The sequence below is a fragment of the Oncorhynchus gorbuscha genome, linkage group LG09 (assembly GCF_021184085.1).
Source record: "Oncorhynchus gorbuscha isolate QuinsamMale2020 ecotype Even-year linkage group LG09, OgorEven_v1.0, whole genome shotgun sequence".
In the NCBI taxonomy this organism is placed as follows: Eukaryota; Metazoa; Chordata; class Actinopteri; order Salmoniformes; family Salmonidae; genus Oncorhynchus; species Oncorhynchus gorbuscha.
The window spans coordinates 34819687-34847421 of record NC_060181.1 but is presented as its reverse complement, the minus strand read 5'-3'; the positions used below and the strand labels follow the sequence as shown (position 1 = coordinate 34847421).

The following is a 27735-nucleotide window of genomic DNA, read 5'->3' as shown; positions in this document are numbered from 1 at the left end:
AGTTGCAAAGAGAGCCATCTCGGCCTAAAAGGCCAGCATCCAGCAGTCACCTCTCCACCGACGTTCAGACCGGTGTTTTGCAGGTACTATTTAATGAAGCTGCCAGTTGAGGATATGCGAGGCTTCTGTTTTTGGCATTAATACATGTCACATAGTTTGCAAATGTAAAACATTGAGTTTAAAGCCCCATACAAACACGGTCTCTTGTTTTAAGGCAGTAGCCTTCATTTCTCAGAACACGAAGACTGACGAGTTTCAGAAGAAACGTCTTTGATATTGAGCCTGTAATCAAACCCACAAATGCTGACGCTCAACTAGTCTAAAGGCCAGTTTTAGTGAATCTTTAAATCAGAACAGTTTGCAATTGTTAGCACAGCTGAAAGGGTTTAATGATCAAGTAGCTGATCAAAGTTTAGCATTTTTTTTTAAACGCTAACGTGCCTCTAGATATTCTATTAATTTAAAAATAGCCGTTTCCAGCAAAAGTCATTTACAACATCTACACTGTATTTCAACGGACAAAAAAAAAAGTGGACAATTAAGTGACCCCAAACTTGCCACCCGGGCATCTTTTTCTGTCGATACGATTTGGAAATGTGAAGCTGAAACACAAAATCAATTTCCACAGGCAAAATGGGCTATTTCATAAAAATGTGCTTTAGTCTTCATTTAAGGCTAGCAGTGTGGTTAAATCAAGTCGCTTGAAGAAACGGGCAGGGTTTGTGACCGAGGTAACCTAAATCACCCCATTTGCAGGTTCACAAGCACCTCTGCCATATGCACAAATGTCCCAATGCTGAGGGAGTGAAAGTTATTACTTATGTAGGGGGCTAATTAGTCAATGACCAAGCAAGGCTGCAGGCTCAAGCAAAGCACTATCCCAACACTCATCCCAATATGTTTGGAGTTTGACAATATTCATACAAAATAATTGAAAGATGTGCATAATTACAACACATGCGTGTCTGAGACTTCACACAAAACAAATTCTCCCAATTTTAGATGTTTTCCAAGCTATAAACAAGTTACAAATTGGGGTGCATGAATTGCATCATTGAAGTCCGTGTATTCCCAAGTTCATCGTTTAGTGATCACCGCGCAACTGAAAGTCAACTTCGGAATTGTCAGCAACACATGACAAGGGCAATTTAGTAGGGTCTGGTTTGGGACTCATCGTGAGCTTCTTGGTCCATATGAAGTATTGTTTGTGTGCAGGAGTGACGCAATGTCACCAGGGGTAAATGGGGAGGGGTGTCTTCCTTTAGACAATAGCATCCCAAAACTAATGTTTACTCAACCTGAAAGTTAGAACCAGAATTGTCAATTCGACAGTCAGTTTAGCCCCTCCTAGTGAATACTCCCCTGAATGTCCAATAGATGGTTATTTGCTAATGTTATACATTGAGTAAATGGTTTGTTGCTAAACAACTGTTTGCTAAGGTCTTTGTATAATGACTACACCCCAATCCAGGAAGGGCTGTCAAAAGCTACTGAAGTTAAATGAACATGAGCTGACGGGAGGCACTGCCTTGCACAGGTCCTTGTTTCCCCAAAACATCTTAAGGCTAAATGTATTAGTATCCTATGGTTAATGTGAATTTAGTCTTAAGCCGCTTTTAGGAAACCGTATCTAGAGAGTCACTTAGCACAGAAAACCCAGACCGGGAATGATTAGCATTGTTGACAGTGCCTTGGTATAATGTCCTTGAAAACAGACAAATCCCTCTAGGCTGCATCAAAATGCACACAGGAGTCTGTCACCAAACAGCCAAGTCACCACAAAAATTGATGTTGTGAAGACACCTGCCATATGCACAATTTTACCAAAGCTGACAATTACAAGGGTGTAGAGGCCACAGTAATTAGTTACGTGGCCCAAGTCAGGTACGCTGCAGAGCAAACCAGTATACCAGAAACTGTTAGTATACAATTTCACAAAAGTTAAAAAGCAGACCTAAGTCTCATTACAATAAATACAACTCAGTTAAATAGACAAGATTTAAAAAAAAATATTTAATATGCATTAGTCAAATTACCACATTTCTTTAGCATGTTCAAGCATCAGATGTGTCACCCTGTAGATTGTCAGACCTGGAAAAACAAAATAGGCGTGAAAGCTAGAAGTGCTCCTATTTAAGCAAGTTACTTTCAAATCTGGGAACAAAAGATATGAAAGACTCACCTTTTATTTAAAGCAGCACTCTTCTCAGTTATTTTATTTAGAGCACATGTAGTAGATCTGGTGGGGAGAAATTAAGTGAGATTAAATACTAACTACACAATTAATGTGACAAAATGTAAAGAAATGAAGGCCAACTACAGTTCACTTTTCTGGTACATCAGTCACCATGTGACAATACACCAATCCAGGGAATCGAGATGAAAGTCCCCAGTCTTCCTCACCTCCTAATTCCATCAAAACAGCGCTCTTCACAAGTTTTTTCTGTGGGCATACACACTTCAGTAGAGCACATGAAGTAGATCTGTTGAGGAGGAATGAAGTGAGATTCAATACCAACTAAACATGTTTGACTTTGTGCAGCTCAAAAATATAAAAGTTGCACACAATAGAAAGCTTTTTGAAAGCCTCTTTCACCAATCAAGGTGTGAATCCCAGTCTCTATTCTGCTTCCTCACCTCCTCATCCAGATACTTGTTGGTCTGTTGATCCATGAACTGGAATGCTTGGACCATGAAGCGACGCTGGTGGCGGTTCTGGGGCAGGTTGCTGAATTTAAGGATGGAGACATTGGGGTCCTGAGGGTTGGCACACCTAGAAGTGAGAAATTGATAGAGAACTCAATGACAACTTCCTCTTGGCAGCGCAAGGCCCTCAAACTAGAAGGCTCTGGAACTCATAGGGTAAGAGTTGAATATCCTTGGTATAAGGAGTTGTCACAAAATGGCTGTCATGCTTTGGCTACGGAAAGGGCAAAGTTAAAACACAAAGGGATCCTTTAGGATTTTGGCAATGAGGCCCTTTATCTACTTTTGATAGAGATGAACTTAAATACCATTTGTCTGCCCCTATGGCCAATATGAAGGAAGTGATTGGTAGTGTCATTAGCAAAAGCTAGCAGATACCTAGTCTTCATTGTGCCAAAGCTGGTTAGAAAATTCCTTCAACTGCATACAGACAAACAGAGCCACAAATTGACCCGACTCTGGGTAAGTACATAAAGGGACTCATTGCCAAAATTAAGAGAACATTGGAGTCCATCCATCTCAGCCTCTAATAAAAGCCAATGGCTGTTCAAGAACAAGGTGGCCCACCAATATGTCATCTACAGTACGTTAGGCAAATCAGTCACACCAAGTCATTGCAGTGCTTACCCTTCGTGAATGAGCACCAGAACATTCTTGGCAGAGCGGGGATAAGCCAGACAGTAGTTGACCAAAAGTGTAGCCTCTGGATTTGGAGAAGTCAGACGAACTTCTAGATACACAAGTTTACCCAGGAAGAGACGCAGGGGCTGATGGTGCCGTTTGAGGTACTTGGTATAGGTTTTGTCTGGTGGTGGAGGTAAAAGAGCAATTTAAGCATAGGGCTTGTCAGCAATGTAAAGTATCCGCAACAATGGGACAGTAACCATTATGTTCCGGCCATTGCGTGTTTACATGTCAGCCAGATACCTTCAGCAATCCTGAGTTCGACACCAAACAGTCCCTTGGATGTCACCTTTGAAGGGAATGTTACACTGGGGCTTTTCACCATGTAGCCCACACTCGCCACTGACGGCACGGTACCCAGCGTTTTAGGGTAGCGGCACTCAACCATGACTCTGGAGACGAACATAGGGGGGGGTACTAGTCAATCTCAGCAGGTGCATTTAATGATTCCTCAATTAGTGAGATTAAAATTACATTCTGAAAGTGCCAAGTATTCGTGGCATTTGCAACAGCAATGTTTGAAGTTATACACTTAGAGCTACTTAACTGGTGAATCAGCTCAATATATAGGAACACTAGGACAGAGGCATATAGCAAAGAGAGAAATCTAGAAGGTGTAGACATTGAGATGTTCATTAAACACCAAACTGAAGAACCTGTCCAATAAGCAATGTTACATTTTGCAACAAACAAAATGTGACATCTGAATTACCTGCGGGGGTTGTCTCTGGATATTATGCCATACTTCAGGTTAAGGGTTCGAACGGCCGTCTGTACCTCTGCTGTGTAGATCACGGTATTGCCAATTTCCTAATTAAGATCAAAACAAAGTAATTGTGTGGATCAACAAGAACCGCACCAGGAGGATTCCAGAAGCCGTAATATTCTTGTCCACTTACATATGAGCGAGTTCCACATTCAGTGACTGAGAACTTGAAGACCACAAACTTATCAGTGACAATGACTGGGCCACAGCTAGACTTCCCAGCAACCACAGGTTTGGTGGGAGTCACAGGGAAAGTAGTGAGGTTATGGTGAACGGCAAAGATAAACTGATGGTCTGCAGTGCACTCTGGGGAGGGAGAGCGGTACACATCAGTCCTCACTATTCAAAGCCAAACATCATCTTGCCCCGTGAAAGAGTATTTACCATCCATTGGGTAGAAGCAGGCGGAAGTTGCCGAATCCACACAGCAACCCATCACCAAACACTTGGAAGACGAGATTCCAGTGAAACCACAAGCCAAGTGCTGGTTCTGGGGAATACTGCAGCCTGAAATACAAAAAAACATTGGAAGTGAGGATCAGTAGCCAATTAATTATACTTCAGAAAAAAAGTTACATGTAGTGTCAGTCCCGTGTTTCATGAGCTGAAAGCACACACACAATTGTTCCATTTGTGAAGAAAGCTACTTCTGTGCACAATTGTGTTTACATCCCTGTTAGTCATTATTTATCCTTTGCCAAGATATTTCATCCACCTGAGGCACAGCAAGAAGCTTATTGGGTTGTGCCGTGGCAGAGATCTTTGTGGCCTATACTGGGCCTTGTCTCAGGATGGTAAGTTGGTGGTTGAAGATATCCCTCGTGGTGTGGGGACTGTGCTTTGGCAAAGTGGGTAGGGTTATATCCTTCCAGTTTGGCCCTGTCCGGGGGTGTCATCGGATGGGACCAGTGTCTCCTGACCCCTCGTGTCTCAGCCTCCAGTATTTATGCTGCAGTAGTGTGTGTCGGGGGCTAGGGTCAGTTTGCTATATCTGGAGTACTTCTCCTGTCCTATCCGGTGTCCTGTATGAATGTAAGTATGCTCTCTTTCTCAGGACCTGAGTCCTAGGACCATGCCTCAGGTAGTCCTGACATGACTCCTTGCTGTCCCCAGTCCACCTTGCCGTGCTGCTGCTCCAGTTGCAACTGTTCTGCCTGTGATTATTATTTGACCATGCTGGTCATTTATGAACATCTTGGCCATGTTCTGTTATAATCTCCACCCGGCACAGCCAGAAGAGGACTAGCCACCACACATAGCCTGGTTCCTCTAGGTTTTGGCCTTTCTAGGGAGTTTTTCCTAACCACTGTGCTGCTACACCTGCATTGCTTGCTGCTTGGGGTTTTAGGCCGAGTTTCTGTACAGCACTTTCAGATGATGTACAAAGGGCTATATAAATACATTTGATTCATTAAATAGCATGATCAATACACAGGTGCACCTTGTACTGGGTACAATAAAATTTGCAGTTCTGTCACAACACAATGCCACAGATGTCTCAAGTTCAGGGAGCATGCAATTGGCATGCTGACTGCAGAAATGTTCATTACTCTACCATAAGACACCTCCATTTTAAAGAATTGAGGAGTGTGCAAACCAGCATCACAACCGCAGACCAGGTTTAACCATGCCAGCCCAGGACCTCCACATCCGGCTTCTTTACCTGTGGGACCGTATGAGACCAGCCACCCAGACAGCTGATGAAACTAAGGAGTATTTGAAATAAATCCCTGGTGGGGAAAGCCTTCCCCAGATTCACTTGAGAGCCAGGCCCAGCCAGTGGGCCTATACCCTCCATTGGCTGTGCCCCTGCCCAGTCACGTGTAAGCCATAGACTAGGACCTAAATTAAATTAATTTCAATTGACTGATTTCCATATGAACTGCAACTCAGTAAAGTCAATGCATTTATGTTTGTTCACTAATAGCTGTAAACTCAATGACCAGTGGATAGAAGTCCATCTGAGCACTGGAGTAGATACCAGTTTCAATAGCACCTCTGATCTGGTCAAAATGACCAAAAAGCATATCAAGAACAAGTTAGAATGTTCTTAGGAGCATTGTTAAAAATGTCCCAAAATGCTCCTTTACCGACTGCCTCAGACCACAATAACAGCAAATATTGATGCTTATCCAAAGAAATAGAATAAACGTTTCATGAGACTCACCAGGATATTTGGTGTGATTTTGAGCGCTGGGATTGCGAGGGGTGGGATTAGGACACTTTGAAGGAGGCCCACCATGGGCATTGCGAAGACCATTAGAGAGGGGCAGGTGGACGGTCGAGGACAACGAGGATTTGGGGCTAGCCGCACAGGACACTGTAGAAACATCCATTATGCCAGCTTCATTGACATACAACACCATCAAGGTGTACCGCCCAGCCTGCAGAGTCAGTGTGGCAAGAAATGGACAATCATTCCAATGACACATTTACACCATTAAATGTATCATTTAAAATTGGAAAGGCAAAAAACCTACCTGACGACTAATGAGGCAGCCTGAAAAGCGGACAGTTAAGGCGTTCTGATATTGTCCTCGATTTAAGGAGTATCCACAGGATTCTGGGGCGTCAAGAACAGAGAGCATACTGTTGGGTCCTGTAGGGAAATTTAAAAAGTGAGCAAAGTAGCCAAATTGCATTTGATGATCTTCAAACGTATAAATAACTTACCCAAAATCTTGACTTCACTCATTGGACCAGCTGGCAGTGTTACTTTAAACTCATCCTCACCGCACAGAACCGCTAAACTGACTGGGGCAGCTTCGGTAACGGATACCCACTGTTTTGCATCTGATACCTCCTCGAATTGCTCCTGGAATCCACGGTCGGCGTTAAGATCGACATTGTCGGGGTCTCCAAGTTGCACTACAGCCTTGTCTTTGGTATAATTCTCCTCTGTGTCAAGGTCGTGGTGGGCAAAGGTTGCCTCTTCGGAAACGCGCTCCCATCCTGCTGCAAGCAATGCAAAGCAAAGCCAAACCGGGGAAAAAAGCAGTGCGCTCCTTTGCCAAGTCATGGTTTCATACAATGCCTCGCCGAATGCTGAAACGGTATGACAGCTGATGTCTCTCCTAGGTATATATAGGAAGTATTTGCAATTGGCTGCACCTTTCTACCAATTGGAACAACGTTACTCTCCATCAGAATATACGTTCTCACAAAATCAACCGTGACATCTGGAGTAAATAATCTATTACCTGCCACTATGTTTGCGTTTACACAGGCAGCCCAGTTCGAATATTAGGTTTGAGTGCTTTAGAGCGGCATACCTTTCTTACCTCCCTCTGAATAGTAATAATACACAATGATCCTAACGTGATTAGACAGGTGAATGCAAGGGATAGCGCCATCCCAAAGCTTTCACTGTCCGGGATTGTCTGTACAGTGCCATGCATATTTTTGATATTGAATGTTATCAGATCTTCAACCAAAACCTAATATTAGATCAAGGGAACCCGATGGAAAAAATAACACAACAATTACATACTTAATTCATTTATTTCATAAACAAAGTTATGCAACACCCAACGCCCCTGTGTAAAAATGTAATTGACCCCTTACACTCAATAACTGGTTGTGCCCCTCCTTCATCTGGAATGACTCCAACAAAACGCTTCCTGTAGTTGTTAATCAGTCTATCACGTCGCTTTAGAGGAATTTTGCTGCTGCAGCTTAGTGACATTTGAAGGTTTTCAAGAATGAACTGCTCATTTCAAGAACTGGCACAATATTTCAATTGGGAAAAGGTCTGAACTTGTACTCGGCCATTCCAATATTCAAATTTGTTGCTTTTTAGCCATTTTCATTTAGATTTGATTGTGTGTTTCGGAGAATGGCCTTCCTTGCATGACCCAGCTGCGCTTCAGTTTCAGCTCACAGACAGATGGCCTGACATTCTCCAGCAGAATGATACAGAGCAGAATTCATGGTTCCTTCTATTAAGGCTAGTCGTCTCGGTCCTAAGGCAGCAAAGCATCCCTAAACAATCACACCACCACCATACCACCACCATGCTTGACTGTTGGTATGAGGTTCTTACTGTAGAATGCAGTGTTTGGTTTTCACCACATATAATGTACACTGCCTTCGGAAAGTATTCAGATCCCTTGACTTTTTCAACATTCTGTTAGGTTACAGTTTTTATCATCATTCTACACAAATTACCCCACAATGACAAAGCAAAAACAGAATTTTAGAAACATTTACACAAGTATTCAGACCATTTACAAAGTACTTTCACAAAGCACCTTTGGCAGCAATTACAGTCACGTTTTCTTAGATATGACGCTAAAAGCTTGGCACACCTGTATTGGGGAGTTTCTCCTATTCTTCTCTGCAGATCCTCTCAAGCGCTGTCAGGTTGGATGGGAAGCGTTGCTGCACAAATTTTCAGGTCTCTCCAGAGATGTTCAATCAGGTTCAAGTCCGGTCTCTGGCTGGGCCACTCAAGGACATTCAGACATGTCACAAATCCACTCCTGAGTTGTATTAGCTGTGTGCTTATGGTCGTTGTGAACCTTGACCCCAGTCTGAGGTCCTGAGAGCTCTGAAGCAGGTTTTCATCAAGGATCTATCTGCACTTTGCTCCGTTCATCTTTGCCTCAATCCTGACTAGTCTCCCGGTCTCTACTGCTGATGAATATCCCCACAGAATGATGCTGCCACCACCATGCTTCACTGTAACGATGTTGCCAGAGAATCTTGTTTCTCATGGTCTGAAAGTCTTTTGGTGCCTTTTGGCAAACTCCAAGCGTGCTGTCATGTGCCTTTTACTGCGGTGTGGCTTCTGTCTGGCCTCGCTAACATAAAGGCCTGATTGGTGGAATGCTGTAGAGATGCTTGTCCTTCTGGAAGGTTCTACCATCTCCACAGAGGAACTCTAGAGCTCTGTCAGAGTGACCATCGGGTTCTTGGTCACCTCCCTGACCAAGGCCCTTCACCCCGATTGCTGTTTGGCTGAGCGGCCAGCTCTAGGAAGAGATTTTTGGTGGTTCCAAACTTCTTCAATTTAAGAATGATAGAGCCACTGTGTTCTTGGGGACCTTCAATGCTGCATAGATGTTATAGTACCCTTCCCCAGATCTGTCCCCCGACACAATCCTGTCTAAGAGCGCTAAGGAGAATTCCTTCGACCTCATGGTTTAGTTTTTGCATTGTAAACTGTGGAACCTTATATAGACAGGTATGTGTGCCTTTCCAAATCTTGTCCAATCAATTGCATTTCCCACAGGTTGTCTCCAATCAAGTTGTAGAAACATTTCAAGGATGATCAATGGAAACAGGATGCACCTGAACTCAATTGAGTCTCAAAGCAAAGGGTCTGAATACTTATGCAAATGTGATTTTTATTTTATACAGTCGTGACCAAAAGTTGAGAATGACACAAACATACATTTTCACAAAATCTGTTGCCGCAGTTTGTATGATGGCAGTTTGCATATACTCCAGAATGTTATGAAGAGTGATCAGATGAATTGCAATTAATTGCAAAGTCCCTCTTTGCCATGCAAATTAACTGAGTCCCCCAAAAACATTTCCAATGCATTTCAGCCCTGCCGCCAAAGGACCAGCTGACATCATGCCAGCGATTCTCTCGTTAACACAGGTGTGAGTGTTGACGAGGACAAGGCTGGAGATCACTCTGTCATGCTTATTGAGTTCGAATAACAGACCGGAAGCTTCAAAAGGAGGGCGGTGCTTGGAATCAATGTTCTTCCTCTGTTAATCATGGTTACCTGCAAGGAAACACGTGCCGTCATCATTGCTTTGCACAAAAGTTCTTCACGGGCAAGGATGTTGCTGCCAGAAAGATTGCACCTAAATCAACCATTTATCGGATCATCAAGAAAAATTAAGAAGTCAATTGCCCACAGAAGACAAGATGAGTGCTACTATCAGTCCTGTGTCATGCCAGATGACATAGAGCAGGGAAATGTGTTTTTAGAACACTTGTCCAAATGGTTGCCGGAGGACATTAGAGAAGTGATGGAGGCCCAAAAAATTTCACTAGAAGAGTTTGGGAATGAGGAGGATGGGAAAAGGGAAGGGTGCCTGAGATGGATGGGCTGCCGGTTGAGTTTTTATCTCAAGTTTTGGGGTATACTTGGACCAGTGGTCCTCGAAGTCTTGAAGGCCATCCTTGAGACGGGGTCCCGTGACCAGGGGGGGGATCAATGGTTGTTGGTGTGCTGTCACTTTTATTTAAGAAGGGGGAAGTAACAGACCTTGGCAACTGGCGGCCGTTGACCATGCTGTGTGTAGATTACAAGCGACTTGCAAAGGTTTTAGCAGATCGGTTGCGCACAGCCCTCCCCTACGTCGTCCATGAGGATCAGACGTGCGGGGTAGAGGGCCGCTCTATTAGATGGAACCTACAGTTAATCAGGGACTCAATCGCTTGGGTTGAAGATAGAGGACTGCCTTTAATGGTAGCAGCGCTAGATCAGGCGAAAGTCTTTGATCGCGTGAATAGATCATTTTTATTCAGAGTGTTAGGTCGATTAGGATTTGGGGAGAAGTTCATAGGATGGATTCGTACATTATATGTCGGAGCGGGGTGCCGAGTTAGTGTAAATAGTCACTTTTTGACCTCTCGTCTGGGGTCAGGCAGGGGTGCCCACTCTCGGCTCTCCTCTTCGTTCTGTACATGGAGCCTCTGGGGGCTGCCATTAGGGCAGACACAGGGGTGGAAGGCTTGTTGATCCCTGGAAGTGGTGGGCTGCATGTTAAGATGACGCAGTACACCGACGACACTTCCTTGCTGCTCTGCAAGGACTCGTGCCTGACAAGGTCCCTTGCCATCTTTGGGGATTTCACCCGAGCGTCGGGAGCAGTTCTGAACCATGCAAAGTCTTCCGTCAAGTTTTTCGGAAGGTGGCGCGGTAGAACGGATGTGCCTGGGGGGGTTATCTCTCCCTGAGGATTCTCGGGGTCCATTTTGAGACCTCCGGCTCAGCGACGCTAAACTGGAACATGCATATCGCAGTGGTACAGAGGAAGCTAGCAATGTGGAAGGCTAGGTATTTGTCTTTTATGGGCAAAGTCCTGGTCCTAAAGTTGGATGTGTTGCCGTCTCTTTTGTATTTGGCGTACATCTACCCATTGCCGGCTTGTCTGAGGAGGCCTCTAGTGAGGCTTGTGTTTCAGTTCATGTGGAGTGGCAGGTGCGATTGGGTCGCCAGGGCATGCATGATCTGTCCCATTGTGGAGGGAGGTAGGGGGGTACCACTTTTCCCCCTCAAGCTGGACACAATTTTTGTTTCTTTCTTGTTAACGGAGCTTGCTCATCCAGTGATACACCCGTCCGGTTACCTCCTGCGGGTGTTCTTCTCGTATCAGGCGAGAAGCGTAATGGTGTGGTCTAACACGGGTCCTCGGGCGGAACAGCTGCCGTGGCACTTTGGTCATGCGGCCAAGTGGCTGCGTGCGCACCCTGAGGTTGAAGTTGCCCGAGTAGGTTTAGATCACAGGCACCTGTACGAGGAGGTCAGAAAGGAAGGGAGTCCGGCGCCTGTAGTGGGCATCTCGGAAGTGGTCTGGGAGGGAGTGCAGGCGGGGGTCTGGACAACAGGCTCAAGGACCTGAATTGGTTGAGCCTCCATAAGTGCTTGCCGGCACGTTCCATCATGTACCGGTATAGTTTGGTGCAATCTCCCACCTGTCCAAGATCCTCTTGTGGCAGGGAGGAGACTGTGTGCCATGTCTTTTGGGACTGTGCCTTTGCCGGAGTAGTATGGGCTAGGGCACGGGTGTTGTTAGGTTTGGTAAGGGGGATTTTGTATTGACGTGGGCCAGGTTAGAGAGAGGTGTAGGGCGGCGAGAGGGACGGATAGGGACAGGTTTCTGCTCCGGCTTCTCATGAGTCTCAAGAAACCCGTTACAGAATCACCCACCACAACAGGACCAAGCGGCGTGGTAACAGGCAGCGGCAGCAGGAGCAACAAAGCCTGGATTATACGACTTGGGAGGAAATAGACAGGTGGGCGGTCGACCCAGGAAGAGGGCCGGAGCCCGCCTGGGATTCGCTGGAGCAGTGCGAAGAGGGGTATTGGAGAATGGAGTTGGAGAGACAAGCACGGCGGCGCAGTAGGAAGCCCGAGAGTCAGCCCCAAAAATGTATTGGGGAGGCACACAGGAAGTGTGGTGAAGCCAGGTAGGAGACCTGCGCCAACTTCCTGTGCTTACCGGGGGGCGAGAGAGACCGGGCAGGCACCATGTTATGCGGTGGAGCGCACGGTGTCCCCAGTGCGGGTGCATAGCCCGGTGCGGAGCTCCACGTATCGGCCGGGCTAGAGTGAGCATCGAGCCAAGTGCCATGAAGCCGGCTCTACGCATCTGGTCTCCAGTGCGTCTCCTTGGGCCAGCTTACATGGCACCAGCCTTGCGCACGGTGTCCCCGGTTTGCCTGCATAGCCCAGTGCGGGCTATTCCACCTCGCCGCACTGGCAGGGCGACCGGGAGCATTCAACCGGGTAAGGTTGGGCAGGCTCAGTGCTCAAGAGCTCCAGTGCGCCTGCACGGTCAGGTCTATCCAGTACCACCTCCACGCACCAGCCCTCCGGTGACAGCTCCCTGCACCAGGCTTCCTGTTCATGTCCTCGGCCCAGTACCACCAGTGCCAGCACCACGCATCAGGCCTACAGTGCCCCCCGCCTGTCCAGTGCTGCCGGAGCCTTCCTCCTCTCCAGCGCAGCCGGAGTCTCCCGCCTGTCCAGCGCTGCCGGAGCCTCCCTCCTGTCCAGCGCTGCCGGAGCCTCCCTCCTGTCCAGCGCTGCCGGAGCCTCCCTCCTGTCCAGCGCTGCCGGAGCCTCCCGCCTGTCCAGCGCTGCCGGAGCCTCCCGCCTGTCCAGCGCTGCCGGAGCCTCCCGCCTGTCCAGCTCCCGCCTGTCCAACGCTGCCGGAGCCTCCCGCCTGTCCAGCGCTGCCGGAGTCTTCTGCCAGCGCAGAGGCGCCAGAGACCCTCAGCCCGGAGCCGCCAGAGCCCCTCAGCCTGGATGCCCCGCCCCTCTGTCCCGAGCTGCCAGGGCCCCCACCCTTCTGTACCGAGCTGCCAGAGCTTCCACCCCTCTGTCCCGAGCTGCCGCCCCTATGTCCCGAGCTGCCGCCCCTCTGTCCCGAGCTGCCGCCCCTCTGTCCAGTGGGGTCATTTAGTAGGGTCGCCGTGGTTAGGAGGCCACAGAAGCGGACAAGGTGGTGGACTAAGACTATGGTGAAGTGGGGGCCACGTCCAGCACCAGAGCCGCCACCGTGGACAGATGCCCACACAGACCCTCCTCAATAGGTTCAGGTTTTGCGGGGGGGGGTTCTCAATCAGAGGCAGGTGTTAGTCATTGTCTCTGATTGGGAACCATATTTAGGTAGCCTGTTTGGTGTTGGGGTTTGTGGGTGATTGTTCCTGTCTCTGTGTTTGCACCAGATAGGGCTGTTTTGGTTTTTCACATTTCTTGTTTTGTTAGTTTGTTCATGTGTCTTTATAAATTAAACATGAATAGAAACCACGCTGCATTATGGTCCGCCTCTCCTTCACCGCAAGAAAACCGTTACACTGTCAAAAAAATCTAAAGACACTGAAGCAGCAAACTTTGTGGAAATAAATGTGTCATTCTCAATTTTGGCGGTTTTTGATTTGTCATTATGGGCTATTGTATGTAGATTGATGAGGAACAATTTTATTTGATCAATTTTAGAATAAGGCTGTAATGTAGCAAAATGTGGAAAAAGGGAAGAAGTCTGAATAATTTCCCGAATGCACTGTATATACATTTTGATGATCCCTAGGGTCCTTAATTGAGTGACGAGTTGCCTCTTGATTGTGTTAAGGACAACATCCTCTGTGGGGACATGGGTTTTGAGATGGAACATCAGTGTAATGTAAACCACCACTGTCCCAAATCTTCGAAAAAATGGAGGACGTCAATTTGAGATTGTTAAAAAATATATATATATTTGCAATGATTTTATGACAACCTTCCAACACCAGAACCTTAACTACCAGAACAGCAAGGAAAATCATCCATCTTCACCAGCTCACCATCTCTACCCTATTAATATGAATTCATGCTTATAATTGTTTTCATCTTGTTTACCTAGTGACTGGTCTTGCAGACTCTAGTGTGGTTACAGGCGATTCTGCAGTTAGTGGTTTTGTCATAAAGTGTTGTTGGAGATTTTGTAATGGTTGTAGGCATCGTAGCTGATTTAGTTGAGGTTGGAATTTCAGTCCGGAAGGTTACACCTCCAGTACTTGATAGTGAATGTGTTCTTGTGGTTGTCATGTTCAGTGATGGTGTGATAACTGTTACAAACTTTGTTATTGTTGTAACAGTTGTAATATTTGTTGTGGTGATAGGAAACATTGTTTTTGTTGGAGCTGCTGTTGTCACATAAGAAAATGTAGATGTCAGAGTACTTTATATACACTGGAGGAAGTTGTTGAACCAGTTATGAGAACTAAAGCAGCATTTGGTGTTGTCGGCCCTTCAGTTCCTGTACTGAAAGTAGTTGCATTTGATGTGGTTGTTGATCTTTCAAAGGTTGATATACAGTGAGCACCATAATTCATTGAAGAGTGACCATTTTTATTGTTATTTCGGTTCTGTACTCTAGCACTTTGAGTTTGAAAGGATACAATAACAATGATGGTGAAGTGCAGACTGTCAGCTTTAATTTTAGAGTATTTTTATACATATCAGAGGAACCGTTAAGAAATGACAGCACCTTTTGTTCATGGTCCCCGCATTTTAAGCTACTACAAGTATTTGTTGAATTGGCTTCACAGATGTGTGTCGTTAGGCAGGTGTATTCATTTGTGTCGTTAGTGAATGCAGGAGAGCTGTTGATGAACAGTATTGATTCTAGACTTTGCTATTGCCTTTAGAGGTTGTTGTTGGGGTGTGACAACATGAGGAAGACAGCAGGTCTTCAGGTGTCGATGCAAATAAACTGTCCGTCATAAGGCTCAGAAATGAAACTCAATCAATCAGGAACATTGCAAAAACCCTGGGCATGCCCAAGTCAACAGTTTGGTTCATCATTAAAAAGAAAAAAAACAACCGGTGAACTCAATTATGTCAAAGAACCCAGTAGACTGAGGAAGACCACTGTAGTGGATGACCGGAGAGTACTCTCTATGGTGAAGAAAACCCCGCTGACAACACCCCAACAGATCAAAAACACTCTGCTGGATGCAGGTGTAAATGTGTCAAAGTCTACCATACGTAGAAGACTACACCAGCAGGACCACAGAGGGTAGACTACAAGATACAAACCACTGATAAGCCTGAAGAACAGAAAGGTGAGATTACAGTTTGCTAAAAAGCACCTACAAAGCACCTAAAAGAGCCCCAAGAACTATGGAAAAAAGTATTGTGGACAGATGAGACAAAGATTAACATGTACCAGAAAGAGGAAAGTGTGGGAAAAAAAGACATGCCCACGATCCAAAGCATACCACCCACGATCCAAAGCATACCACCCACGATCCAAAGCATACCACCCACGATCCAAAGCATACCACCTCATCCGTGAAACATGATGGAGGGGGTGTTATGACTTGGGCCTTTATGGCTGCCAGTGGAACAGGCTCACTACAGAAATATTTTATCTGCTCAGATAAAACCAAATGCCTCCAAACTCATTGAACAGCACTTCAGCATGCAACAAGACAATAACCCTAAACATACTGCTAGAGCAACAAAGGGTTCTACAAGCAGGAACTGTAGATGGCTGCAGTACAGGCCTGGCAGAGCATCACCAGGGAAGATACCCAGCATCTGGTGATGTCGATTCATCGCAGACTTCAAGCAGTCACTGTCCAATGTTTTTTGATTCCCGAAAATGGAGGGGGAGAGACCATGTACAAAATCTTCTATAATTTCTAAACGGTTCATCCGACATGTATGAAAATACCCTCAAATTAAATCTGACAGTCTGCACTTCACCCTCATTGTCATTGTATCCTTTCAAACTCAAAGTGCTAGAGTACAGAACCAAAATAACAAAAAAACATGGTCACTGTCCAATGAATTATGGTGCTCACTGTAGTTGAGGCAGTATTTGTTGTGAGCTGAGTTACTTCTGCTGTTGTACTTCCAGATGTTGACCTAGTTGTCACTTTTGTAGGAAAATGTGTGGGAAATTTTCAGATTTGTGGAAGGAATTGTCCCTCTCGGTGTAGCTGTTGTGGAAACTGTAAATTTTGGATTTGCTGAAGCTGTAGAGGTTGGGGTGGTATGGACATTTGCTGTTGTAAGTTTTAGATAAACTCTCAGGTGTTTGTTGTAGTTGTTTGAGAGAAGGTTGTTGGAGTGTAAGAGAGTATTAGATTTCTCAATTTGCCTTATAGTTGCCAGTGTAAACTTTGCATTGGATGAAGTTGTTGAGACATGTTTTGTGAAGATTTGAGGAGTATTTGATGTCAATGTCAACACTTCAGTTGTGGTGCTGATAGTAGCTGTATTGTGTGTGGCTGTGGAACTGCCAATTGTACTCTGAAATATTGATCTTGTTGAAGGAGTATTTGTTGTCCCCTGCTGTTATACTTCCAGATGTTGGCCTTGTTGTCAATGTTGTAGGAACATATGTTGTGAGAGTTTGTGGAGGCCCTAACTTTGGTTGTTCTTACTTCTGGAGCAGTAGAGGAAATGATGGTATATGTTTCAGCAGGGTTTGTAGAAGAAAATTTGCCTGTGCAATGATGGTTGTTAGTAGATCAGAACTAGTTCTCATGGCTCGCTCGTCCCTCTGCAACAGACATAATGTGGTGAGCAATATGCTTGGAACGTCAAATACCAATATAAATCACAGTATCGAATAGCAATACATATAGAACCGTGAGAATCACAATACATATCGTATTGACACCTAAGTATAGTTATAATATATTGTGAGGTCCCTGCTCTATACTTGTTCTTCAAGTGTATTAATAGGAAAACCCACAAGCACATGACTGTTATTGTGGCAAGAAAGTGAAGTCTTAGGCACTCAATCTAATCCAAATACCCTGGTGTCCTATTTTATGTGCTGGTGTTTTTGTACCCAGCCTGGTCTAATAGACCAGATGAAGCATAGAAAACGTATATCCGGGACACCCAAATTAATATCTTACGTTTGGTATAGTTAAGGCAAAAACTAAAGTAGGGTGGTTGGTCGGGAGGATGTATAACGCAAAACGTCTATTAACCCAAAGGTTGCAAGTTCAAATCTCATCACAGACAACTTTAGCATTTTATCTAATTAGAAACCTGGCAACTACTTGGCCTGTCAGCTAACCCTTCCCCTTACCTCAACCCTTTAACCTAACTCCAAAACTTTACCCTAACTAACATTAGCCAGCTGCCTAGAATTCATTAAAGATCAAACGTTTAGCAAACTCGTAAAACATACATTTAGCAAATTTGTAACATATATACGAAATGGGTGATGGACATCCACAAATTAATACATACCATACAAAACGTAACATATCATACTATATGAAGTCTTGGATTTATGTACAGAATAACATCAAATGCTCTGAGACTAGGTTGAGCTACCATGTCAGTTCTTGCTACTCTTGTGACCTAGAAGGGTTGGAGAAGTGAAAGCACTAGCCTAGGCATGTCAGGCTAGGATTTGATCAAGTCCTTCTGAATCTGAGATGGAACAAAAGTGGCAGAAAATTGAGGTTGTGGTGGCAGCTACATTTGGGTGTGGGAGAAGAGTTACAGGGTGTGTTAAGTGGTGATGTCCCATCCTTTCAGGTTGTTGGCATGAAGTAGGAATAAATAGTGGAGTAGGGTAGTGTTATTTTTAGTTTGTGAGTGTAGTGTATTTGTTTATTTATTCTTTCAATCATAGTATAAGGGAGTTAGTTGTTCTCCAGTCTAGAAGGAGGCTGTATTGCAACATATTGGATGCCAACCACTGTTAAACCTCATGGAAGAACAATTCTTTGGGCAAACCTGAAAGAACTGGCCAGACAATGGTTTCAAGTGGTTTCTCTCATCAACACAAATTCGATGGAGCAGCTATTATCAACATGGTGACATTCAACCATACGTGTCAACCGGAATATAGCGAAGAGGATTCAAAACAAGGAGATGAATTTAACAAACGTTAGAAGCTCAGCTCCAGCCAGCATCAGGAGTAAACTGGACACATGACATTTAACGCTTTTTTCCTGATACAAACAAGTTCATTGCATCTGCCGCGGAGCCCAGTTTCATGTTTGCCGTAATTTGAGTTGTGAAAAAACAGCCCTTATTTTAGTGCATTTTTCACCCTGCCAGCTCCTATTGGTTCATCTGAGCACCAACTCGCCTTCTGAGCAACGTTCTATTCCCAGCCCACTGTTCTGTCAATGCCCGCTTCGCTATTGTTGGTAATAAGATATGCCCTCGTTAGACTCTTTTGCTTAACTCAAGTAACGTATTAACAAAGTAACAGCTAGTTGGTGAGCACGCTCACTATTCACCTAGGTACACATTATGACCAATAGTGCTAATGATGGCTGGTTCATGGCCATTAACATTTTCTGGTCAAGGTTAACCATATTTACTTTCAGAAAAGGTGTAAACCTAAACAAGACGCATGTCCCTGTACTTTTGCAAGATGTTGCCGATTTAAACTGCCAGGAGATGTTTGTTTTTTGGACAATTTGATGTTTGTAAATAGCTGCTGGTTAATTTGATGTGGGTCAAACGCTAATTCGTGGGTAGGGTAGCCTAGAACACCTGTTGTAATGTTACTATAATGGTATTTACTACAACAGCATTTTGATGATGGGGGTTAATCAAAAATAATTGCATAGGTTACCATGTTTAGTTATTTTATATGTATTATTGCAAGGCAGAACACCTGATAAACAAGCTTCATTTACATTTTTTAAATGTGGTTTAAACTGGGTGTGACCAAGTAACCTATGTGAAAGTCCAGCAATTGGCTGGGATAGGTGGGGCAGGTTTGAGACTGATCTCAGGAATTAATAAGAAAATCAGTTCCTCAGCTGCTTCACTGTCTTTATGTGAATTAACTTATTTGCTAAATATTTCCAATAGATGGCAGCGTAAGACCACGAAGCATCAGTTATAGGCTTTGCAGCAATATGATTGCCATAAAATAGCATGCAACCAAAGACTGTCCGATGATTTTCTAAAATGGTCACTCACTACTTTACAGGTAACCATCTCTTATTAGGCCAGTGTTGCTTTTGGGAGAGAAGAGGGAGAAAAAACCCAGCCAAATAGACAGGTGGGCTAACAACCCTAGTAGACATGCATTAAACAAACATGCTTCTTTTAACAATAAAACTGGCCTTCTTTGAGGATCTGGAGCATCAGCATTTGTGGGTTCGATTACAGCCTCAAAATGTCCAGAGACAAAGAGCTTTTCTGAAACTCGTCAGTCTATTCTTGTTCTGAGAAATTGCCAAGAAACTGAAGAGCTCCTACAACGCTGTGTACTACTCCCTTCATAGAACAGCAAACTGTCTAACCAGAATAGAAAGAGTGGGAGGCCCCGGTCAACAAGTACATTAGTGTGTCTAGTTTGAGAGAGACACCTCAAGTCAACTGGCAGCTTCATTCAATATTACCTGCAAAAGTCTGAACGCCAACAGTGAGGCGACTCCGGGTGCTGGCCTTCAAGGCAGAGTTATTTTGTGCGGTGTGTGTTCTTTTGCCCATCTTAATCTTTATTGGCCAGTTAGATAGTTGCAAAGAGAGCCATCTCTGACTAAAAGGCCAGCATCCCGCAGTCACCTCTCCACCGACGTTCAGACCGGTGTTTTGCAGGTACTATTTAATGAAGCTGCCAGTTGAGGATATGCGAGGCTTCGGTTTTTGGCATTAATACATGTCACATAGTTTGCAAATTTAAAACATTGAGTTTGAAGCCCCATACAAACACAGTCTCTTGTTTTAAGGCAGTAGCCTTCATTTCTCAGAACACGAAGACTGACGAGTTTCAGAAGGTCGACATTACAGGCTCAATCAAACCCACAAATGCTGACGCTCAACTAGTCTAAAGGCAATTATAGTGCATCTTTAAATCAGAACAGTTTGCAATTGTTAGCACAACTGAAAGGGTTTAATGATCAAGCAGCTGATCCAAGTTTAGCATAAAAACGCTAACGTGCCTCTAGATATTCTTCTATAAATTTAAAAAGCCGTTTCCAGCAACAGTCATTTACAACGTCTACATTGTATTTCAACGGACAAGTGCGTTGCTTTAAAAACGTGGACAATTAAGTGACCAAACTTCTGAATGGTAGTATACATTTAAAATATGTTGGTAGTTAAGGGGTTATAGTTACGAGAGGAAAGACTAGATTGTAAACTGATTAAAATTCAAAAACGCCACCCTGGCATCTTTAGCTGTCGATACGATTTGGAAATGCGAAGCTGAAACACAAAATCAATTTCCACAGGCAAAATGGGCTATTTCATAAAAATGTGCTTTAGTCTTCATTTAAGGCTAGCAGTGTGGTTAAATCAAGTTGCTTGAAGAAACGGGCAGGGTTTGTGACCGAGGTAACCTAAATCACCCCATTTGCAGGTTCACAAGCACCTCTGCCATATGCACAAATGTCCCAATGCTGAGGGAGTGTAAGTTATTACTTATGTAGGGGGCTAATTAGACACAATTAACAAGCAAGGCTGCAGGCTCAAGCAAAGCACTATCCCAACACTCATCCCAATATGTTTAGAGTTTGACAATATTCATACAAAATAATTGAAAGGTGTGCATAATGACAACACATGCGTGTCTGAGACTTCACACAAATTCTCCCAATTTGAGATGTTTTCCAAGCTATAAACAAGTTAAATTGCATCACTGAAGTCAGTGTATTCCCAAGTTCATCGTTTAGTGATCACCGCGCAACTGAAAGTCAACTTCGGAATTGTCAGCAACACATGACAACAGCAATTTAGTAGGGTCTGGTTTGGGACTCATCGTGAGCTTCTTGGTCCATATGAAGTATTGTTTGTGTGCAGGTGTGACGCAATGTCACCAGGGGTAAATGGGGAGGGGTGTCTTCCTTGAGACAATAGCATCCCAAAACTAATGTTTACTCAACCTGAAAGTTAGAACCAGAATTGTCAATTCGACAGTAAGTTTAGCCCCTCCAAGTGAATACACCCCTGAATGTCCAATAGATGGTTATTTGCTAATGTTATACATTGAGTAAATGGTGTGTTGCTAAACAACTGTTTGCTAAGGTCTTTGTATAATGACTACACCAATCCAGGAAGGGCTGTCAAAAGCTACTGAAGTTAAATGAACATGAGCTGACGGGAGGCACTGCCTTGCACAGGTCCTTGTTTCCCCAAAACATCTTAAGGCTAAATGTATTAGTATCCTATGGTTAATGTGAATTTAGTCTTAAGCCGCTTTTAGGAAACCGTATCTAGAGAGTCACTTAGCACAGAAAACCCAGACCGGGAATGATTAGCATTGTTGACAGTGCCTTGGTATAATGTCCTTGAAAACAGACAAATCCCTCTAGGCTGCATCAAAATGCACACATGAGTCTGTCACCAAACAGCCAAGTCACCACAAAAATTGATGTTGTGAAGACACCTGCCATACGCACAATTTTACCAAAGCTGACAATTACAAAGGTGTAGAGGCTACAGTAATTAGTTACGTGGCCCAAGTCAGGTACGCTGCAGAGCAAACCAGTATACAATTTCACAAAATAGGTTAAAAAGCAGACCTAAGTCTCATTACAATAAATACAACTCAGTTAAATAGGCAAGATTTTAAAAAAATATTTAATATGCATTAGTCAAATTACCACATTTCTTTAGCATGTTCAAGCATCAGATTTGTCACCCTGTAGATTGTCAGACCTGGAAAAACAAAATAGGTGTGAAAGATAGAAGTGCTCCTATTTAAGCAAGTTACTTTCAAATCTGGGAACAAAAAGATATGCAAGACTCACCTTTTATTTAAAGCAGCACTCTTCTCAGTTATTTTATTTAGAGCACATGTAGTAGATCTGGTGGGGAGAAATTAAGTGAGATTAAATACTAACTAAACAATTAATGTGACAAAATGTAAAGAAATGAAGGCCAACTACAGTTCACTTCTGGTACATCAGTCACCATGTGACAATAAACCAATCCAGGGAATCAAGATGCAAGTCCCCAGTCTTCCTCACCTCCTAATTCCATCAAAACAGCGCTCTTCACAAGTTTTTTCTGTGGGCATACACACTTCAGTAGAGCACATGAAGTAGATCTGTTGAGGAGGAATGAAGTGAGATTCAATACCAACTAAACATGTTTGACTTTGTGCAGCTCAAAAATATAAAAGTTGCACACAATAGAACGAGCTTTTTGAAAGCCTCATTCAACAATCAAGGTGTGAATCCCAGTCCATATTCTGCTTCCTCACCTCCTCATCCAGATACTTGTTGGTCTGTTGATCCATGAACTGGAATGCTTGGACCATGAAGCGACGCTGGTGGCGGTTCTGGGGCAGGTTGCTGAATTTAAGGATGGAGACATTGGGGTCCTGAGGGTTGGCACACCTAGAAGTGAGAAATTGATAGAGAACTCAAAGACAACTTCCTCTTGGCAGCGCAAGGCCCTCAAACTAGAAGGCTCTGGAACTCATAGGGTAAGAGTTGAATATCCTTGGTATAAGGAGTTGAGTCACAAAATGGCTGTCATGTTTTGGCTACGGAAAGGGCAAAGTTAAAACAAAAAGGGATCCTTTAGGATTTTGGCAATGAGACACTTTATCTACTTTTGATAGAGATGAACTTAAATACCATTTGTCTGCCCCTATGGCCAATATGAAGGAAGTGATTGGTAGTGTCATTAGCCAAAGCTAGCAGATACCTAGTCTTCATTGTGCCAAAGCTGGTTAGAAAATTCCTTCAACTGCATACAGACAAACAGAGCCACAAATTGACCTGACTCTGGGTAAGTACATAAAGGGACTCATTGCCAAAATTAAGAGAACATTGGAGTCCATCCATCTCAGCCTCTAATAAAAGCCAATGGCTGTTCAAGAACAAGGTGGCCCACCAATATGTCATCTACAGTACGTTAGGCAAATCAGTCACACCAAGTCATTGCAGTGCTTACCCTTCGTGAATGAGCACCAGAACATTCTTGGCAGAGCGGGGATAAGCCAGACAGTAGTTGACCAAAAGTGTCGCCTCTGGATTTGGAGAAGTCAGACGAACTTCTAGATACACAAGTTTACCCAGGAAGAGACGCAGGGGCTGATGGTGCCGTTTGAGGTACTTGGTATAGGTTTTGTCTGGTGGGGGAGGTAAAAGAGCAATTTAAGCATTGGGCTTGTCAGCAATGTAAAGTATCCGCAACAATGGGACAGTAAACATTATGTTCCGGCCATTGCGTGTTTACATGTCAGCCAGATACCTTCAGCAATCCTGAGTTCGACACCAAACAGTCCCTTGGATGTCACCTTTGAAGGGAATGTTACACTGGGGCTTTTCACCATGTAGCCCACACTCGCCACTGACGGCACGGTACCCAGCATTTTAGGGTAGCGGCACTCAACCATGACTCTGGAGATGAACATAGGGGGGGGGGTACTAGTCAATCTCAGCAGGTGCATTTAATGATTCCTCAATTAGTGAGATTAAAATTACATTCTGAAAGTGCCAAGTATTCGTGGCATTTGCAACAGCAATGTTTGAAGTTATACACTGAGAGCTAATTAACTGGTGAATCAGCTCAATATATAGGAACACTAGGACAGAGGCATATAGCAAAGACAGAAATCTACAAGGTGTAGACATTGAGATGTTCATTAAACACCAAACTGAAGAACCTGTCCAATAAGCAATGTTACATTTTGCAACAAACAAAATGTGACATCTGAATTACCTGCGGGGGTTGTCTCTGGATATTATGCCATACTTCAGGTTAAGGGTTCGAACGGCCGTCTGTACCTCTGCTGTGTAGATCACGGTATTGCCAATTTCCTAATTAAGATCAAAACAATAAAGTAATTGTGTGGATCAACAAGAACCAGGAGGATTCCAGAAGCCGTAATATTCTTGTCCACTTACATATGAGCGAGTTCCACATTCAGTGACTGAGAACTTGAAGACCACAAACTTATCAGTGACAATGACTGGGCCACAGCTAGACTTCCCAGCTACCACAGGTTTGGTGGGAGTCACAGGGAAAGTAGTGAGGTTATGGTGAACGGCAAAGATAAACTGATGGTCTGCAGTGCACTCTGGGGAGGGAGAGCGGTACACATCAGTCCTCACTATTCAAAGCCAAACATCATCTTGCCCCGTGAAAGAGTATTTACCATCCATTGGGTAGAAGCAGGCGGAAGTTGCCGAATCCACACAGCAACCCATCACCAAACACTTGGAAGACGAGATTCCAGTGAAACCACAAGCCAAGTGCTGGTTCTGGGGAATACTGCAGCCTGAAATACAAAAAACATTGGAAGTGAGGATCAGTAGCCAATGAATTATACTTCAGAAAAAAAAAGTTACATGTAGTGTCAGTCCCATGTTTCATGAGCTGAAAGCACACACACAATTGTTCCATTTGTGAAGAAAGCTACTTCTGTGCACAATTGTGTTTACATCCCTGTTAGTCATTATTTATCCTTTGCCAAGATATTTCATCCACCTGAGGCACAGCAAGAAGCTTATTGGGTTGTGCCGTGGCAGAGATCTTTGTGGCCTATACTCGGCCTTGTCTCAGGATGGTAAGTTGGTGGTTGAAGATATCCCTCGTGGTGTGGGAACTGTGCTTTGGCAAAGTGGCTAGGGTTATATCCTTCCAGTTTGGCCCTGTCCGGGGGTGTCATCGGATGGGACCAGCGTCTCCTGACCCCTCCGGTCTCAGCCTCCAGTATTTATGCTGCAGTAGTGTGTGTCGGGGGCTAGGGTCAGTTTGCTATATCTGGAGTACTTCTCCTGTCCTATCCGGTGTCCTGTGTGAATGTAAGTATGCTCTCTTTCTCAGGACCTGAGTCCTAGGACCATGCCTCAGGTAGTCCTGACATGACTCCTTGCGGTCCCCAGTCCACCTTGCCGTGCTGCTGCTCCAGTTGCAACTGTTCTGCCTGTGATTATTATTTGACCATGCTGGTCATTTATGAACATCTTGGCCATGTTCTGTTATAATCTCCACCCGGCACAGCCAGAAGAGGACTAGCCACCCCACATAGCCTGGTTCCTCTAGGTTTTGGCCTGTCTAGGGAGTTTTTCCTAACCACTGTGCTGCTACACCTGCATTGCTTGCTGCTTGGGGTTTTAGGCTGGGTTTCTGTACAGCACTTTCAGATGATGTACAAAGGGCTATATAAATACATTTGATTCATTAAATAGCATGATCAATACACAGGTGCACCTTGTACTGGGTACAATAAAATTTGCAGCTCTGTCACAACACAATGCCACAGATGTCTCAAGTTCAGGGAGCATGCAATTGGCATGCTGACTGCAGAAATGTTCATTACTCTATCATAAGCCACCTCCATTTTAAAAGAATTAGGCAGTGTGCAAACCAGCATCACAACCGCAGACCAGGTTTAACCATGCCAGCCCAGGACCTCCACATCCGTCTTCTTTACCTGTGGGACCGTATGAGACCAGCCACCCAGATAGCTGATGAAAGTAAGGAGTATTTGTAATAAAGCCCTGGTGGGGAAAAACCTTCCTTAGAGTCACTGGAGAGCCAGGCCCAACCAGTGGGCCTATACCCTCCCATTGGCTGTGCCCCTGCCCAGTCACGTGCAATCCATAGACTAGGACCTAAAGTATATCAATTTCAATTGACTGATCACCATATGAACTGTAACTCAGTAAAGTCGGTGCATTTATGTTTGTTCACTAATAGCTGTAAACTCAATGACCAGTGGATAGAAGTCCATCTGAGCACTGGAGTAGATACCAGTTTCAATGGTACCTCTGAAATGGTCAAAATGACCAGGTCTCCAAAAAGCATATCAAGACCAAGTTCATCTTTAGAACGTTCTTAGAAGCATTGTTAAACATTTCACAAAATGCTCCTTTACCGACTGCCTCAGACCACAATAACAGCAAATATTGATGCTTATCCAAAGAAATAGAATAAACGTTTCATGAGACTCACCAGGATATTTGGTGGTATTTTGAGCGCTGGGATTGCGAAGGGTGGGATTAAGACACTTTGAAGGAGGCCCACCATGGGCATTGCGAAGACCATTAGAGAGGGGCAGGTGGACGGTCGAGGACAACGAGGATTTGGGGCTAGCCGCACAGGACACTGTAGAAACATCCATTATGCCAGCTTCATTGACATACAACACCATCAAGGTGTACCGCCCAGCCTGCAGAGTCAGTGGCAAGAAATGGACAATCATTCCAATGACACATTTACACCATTAAATGTATCATTTAAAATTGGAAAGGCAAAAAACCTACCTGACGACTAATGAGGCAGCCTGAAAAGCGGACAGTTAAGGCGTTCTGATATTGTCCTCGATTTAAGGAGTATCCACAGGATTCCGGGGCGTCAAGAACAGAGAGCATACTGTTGGGTCCTGTAGGGAAATTTAAAAAGTGAGCAAAGTAGCCAAATTGCATTTGATGATCTTCAAACGTATAAATAACTTACCCAAAATCTTGACTTCACTCATTGGACCAGCTGGCAGTGTTACTTTAAACTCATCCTCACCGCACAGAACCGCTAAACTGACTGGGGCAGCTTCGGTAACGGATACCCACTGTTTTGCATCTGATACCTCCTCGAATTGCTCCTGGAATCCACGGTCGGCGTTAAGATCGACATTGTCGGGGTCTCCAAGTTGCACTACAGCCTTGTCTTTGGTATAATTCTCCTCTGTGTCAAGGTCGTGGTGGGCAAAGGTTGCCTCTTCGGAAACGCGCTCCCATCCCGCTGCAAGCAATGCAAAGCAAAGCCAAACCGGGAAAAAAGCAGTGCGCTCCTTTGCCAAGTCATGGTTTCATACAATGCCTCGCCGAATGCTGAAACGGTATGACAGCTGATGTCTCTCCTAGGTATATATAGGAAGTATTTGCAATTGGCTGCACCTTTCTACCAATTGGAACAACGTTACTCTCCATCAGAATATACGTTCTCACAAAATCAACGGTGACATCTGGAGTAAATAATCTATTACCTGCCACTATGTTTGCGTTTACACAGGCAGCCCAGTTCGAATATTAGGTTTGAGTGCTTTAGAGCGGCATACCTTTCTTACCTCCCTCTGAATAGTAATAATACACAATGATCCTAACGTGATTAGACAGGTGAATGCAAGGGATAGCGCCATCCCAAAGCTTTCACTGTCCAGGATTGTCTGTACAGTGCCATGCATATTTTTGATATTGAATGTTATCAGATCTTCAACCAAAACCTAATATTAGATCAAGGGAACCCGATGGAAAAAATAACACAACAATTACATACTTAATTCATTTATTTCATAAATAAAGTTATGCAACACCCAACGCCCCTGTGTAAAAATGTAATTGACCCCTTACACTCCAATAACTGGTTGTGCCCCTCCTTCATCTGGAATGACTCCAACAAAACGCTTCCTGTAGTTGTTAATCAGTCTATCACGTCGCTTTAGAGGAA

The 27735-nt window shown here is 44.3% G+C and overlaps 2 protein-coding genes across 2 annotated transcripts; both read right to left on the bottom strand.

The window, feature by feature from the left end:
• Positions 1-1989: 1989 nt before the first annotated feature.
• On the bottom strand, positions 1990-7225 carry LOC124042791 (zona pellucida sperm-binding protein 4-like). The gene is made up of 12 exons (XM_046360906.1): positions 6830-7225; positions 6637-6755; positions 6324-6540; positions 4541-4663; positions 4290-4462; positions 4103-4200; positions 3634-3782; positions 3334-3511; positions 2638-2773; positions 2404-2483; positions 2183-2239; positions 1990-2091 (listed from the first exon to the last, which is right to left on the bottom strand). The coding sequence occupies exons 1-12, from the start codon at positions 7173-7175 to the stop codon at positions 2055-2057; spliced, it is 1713 nt and encodes a 570-aa protein (XP_046216862.1). The 5' UTR covers positions 7176-7225; the 3' UTR covers positions 1990-2054.
• Positions 7226-21902: 14677 nt separating this feature from the next.
• On the bottom strand, positions 21903-27094 carry LOC124042790 (zona pellucida sperm-binding protein 4-like). Its single transcript, XM_046360905.1, has 12 exons — positions 26749-27094; positions 26556-26674; positions 26245-26461; positions 24443-24565; positions 24192-24364; positions 24007-24104; positions 23536-23684; positions 23236-23413; positions 22538-22673; positions 22302-22381; positions 22083-22139; positions 21903-21990 (listed from the first exon to the last, which is right to left on the bottom strand). The coding sequence occupies exons 1-12, from the start codon at positions 26768-26770 to the stop codon at positions 21954-21956; spliced, it is 1389 nt and encodes a 462-aa protein (XP_046216861.1). The 5' UTR covers positions 26771-27094; the 3' UTR covers positions 21903-21953.
• Between the last annotated feature and the right edge of the window lie 641 nt (positions 27095-27735).

Excerpts from the sequence above, each read along its gene's own strand:
- LOC124042790 (XM_046360905.1), bottom strand. The coding sequence starts at position 26,770 with ATGAGTGAAGTCAAGATTTTGG. Across the intron at positions 26,675-26,748 it reads GAGTGAAGTCAAGATTTTGG|GACCCAACAGTATGCTCTCT; the intron begins GTAAGTTATTTA and ends ATTTCCCTACAG. Across the intron at positions 26,462-26,555 it reads GCTGCCTCATTAGTCGTCAG|GCTGGGCGGTACACCTTGAT; the intron begins GTAGGTTTTTTG and ends CTGACTCTGCAG.
- LOC124042791 (XM_046360906.1), bottom strand. The coding sequence starts at position 7,175 with ATGACTTGGCAAAGGAGCGCACTGCTTTTTTCCCCGGTTTGGCTTTGC. Across the intron at positions 3,512-3,633 it reads CGAACTCAGGATTGCTGAAG|ACAAAACCTATACCAAGTAC; the intron begins GTATCTGGCTGA and ends CTCCACCACCAG. Across the intron at positions 2,774-3,333 it reads CTGGTGCTCATTCACGAAGG|GTGTGCCAACCCTCAGGACC; the intron begins GTAAGCACTGCA and ends TCTCACTTCTAG.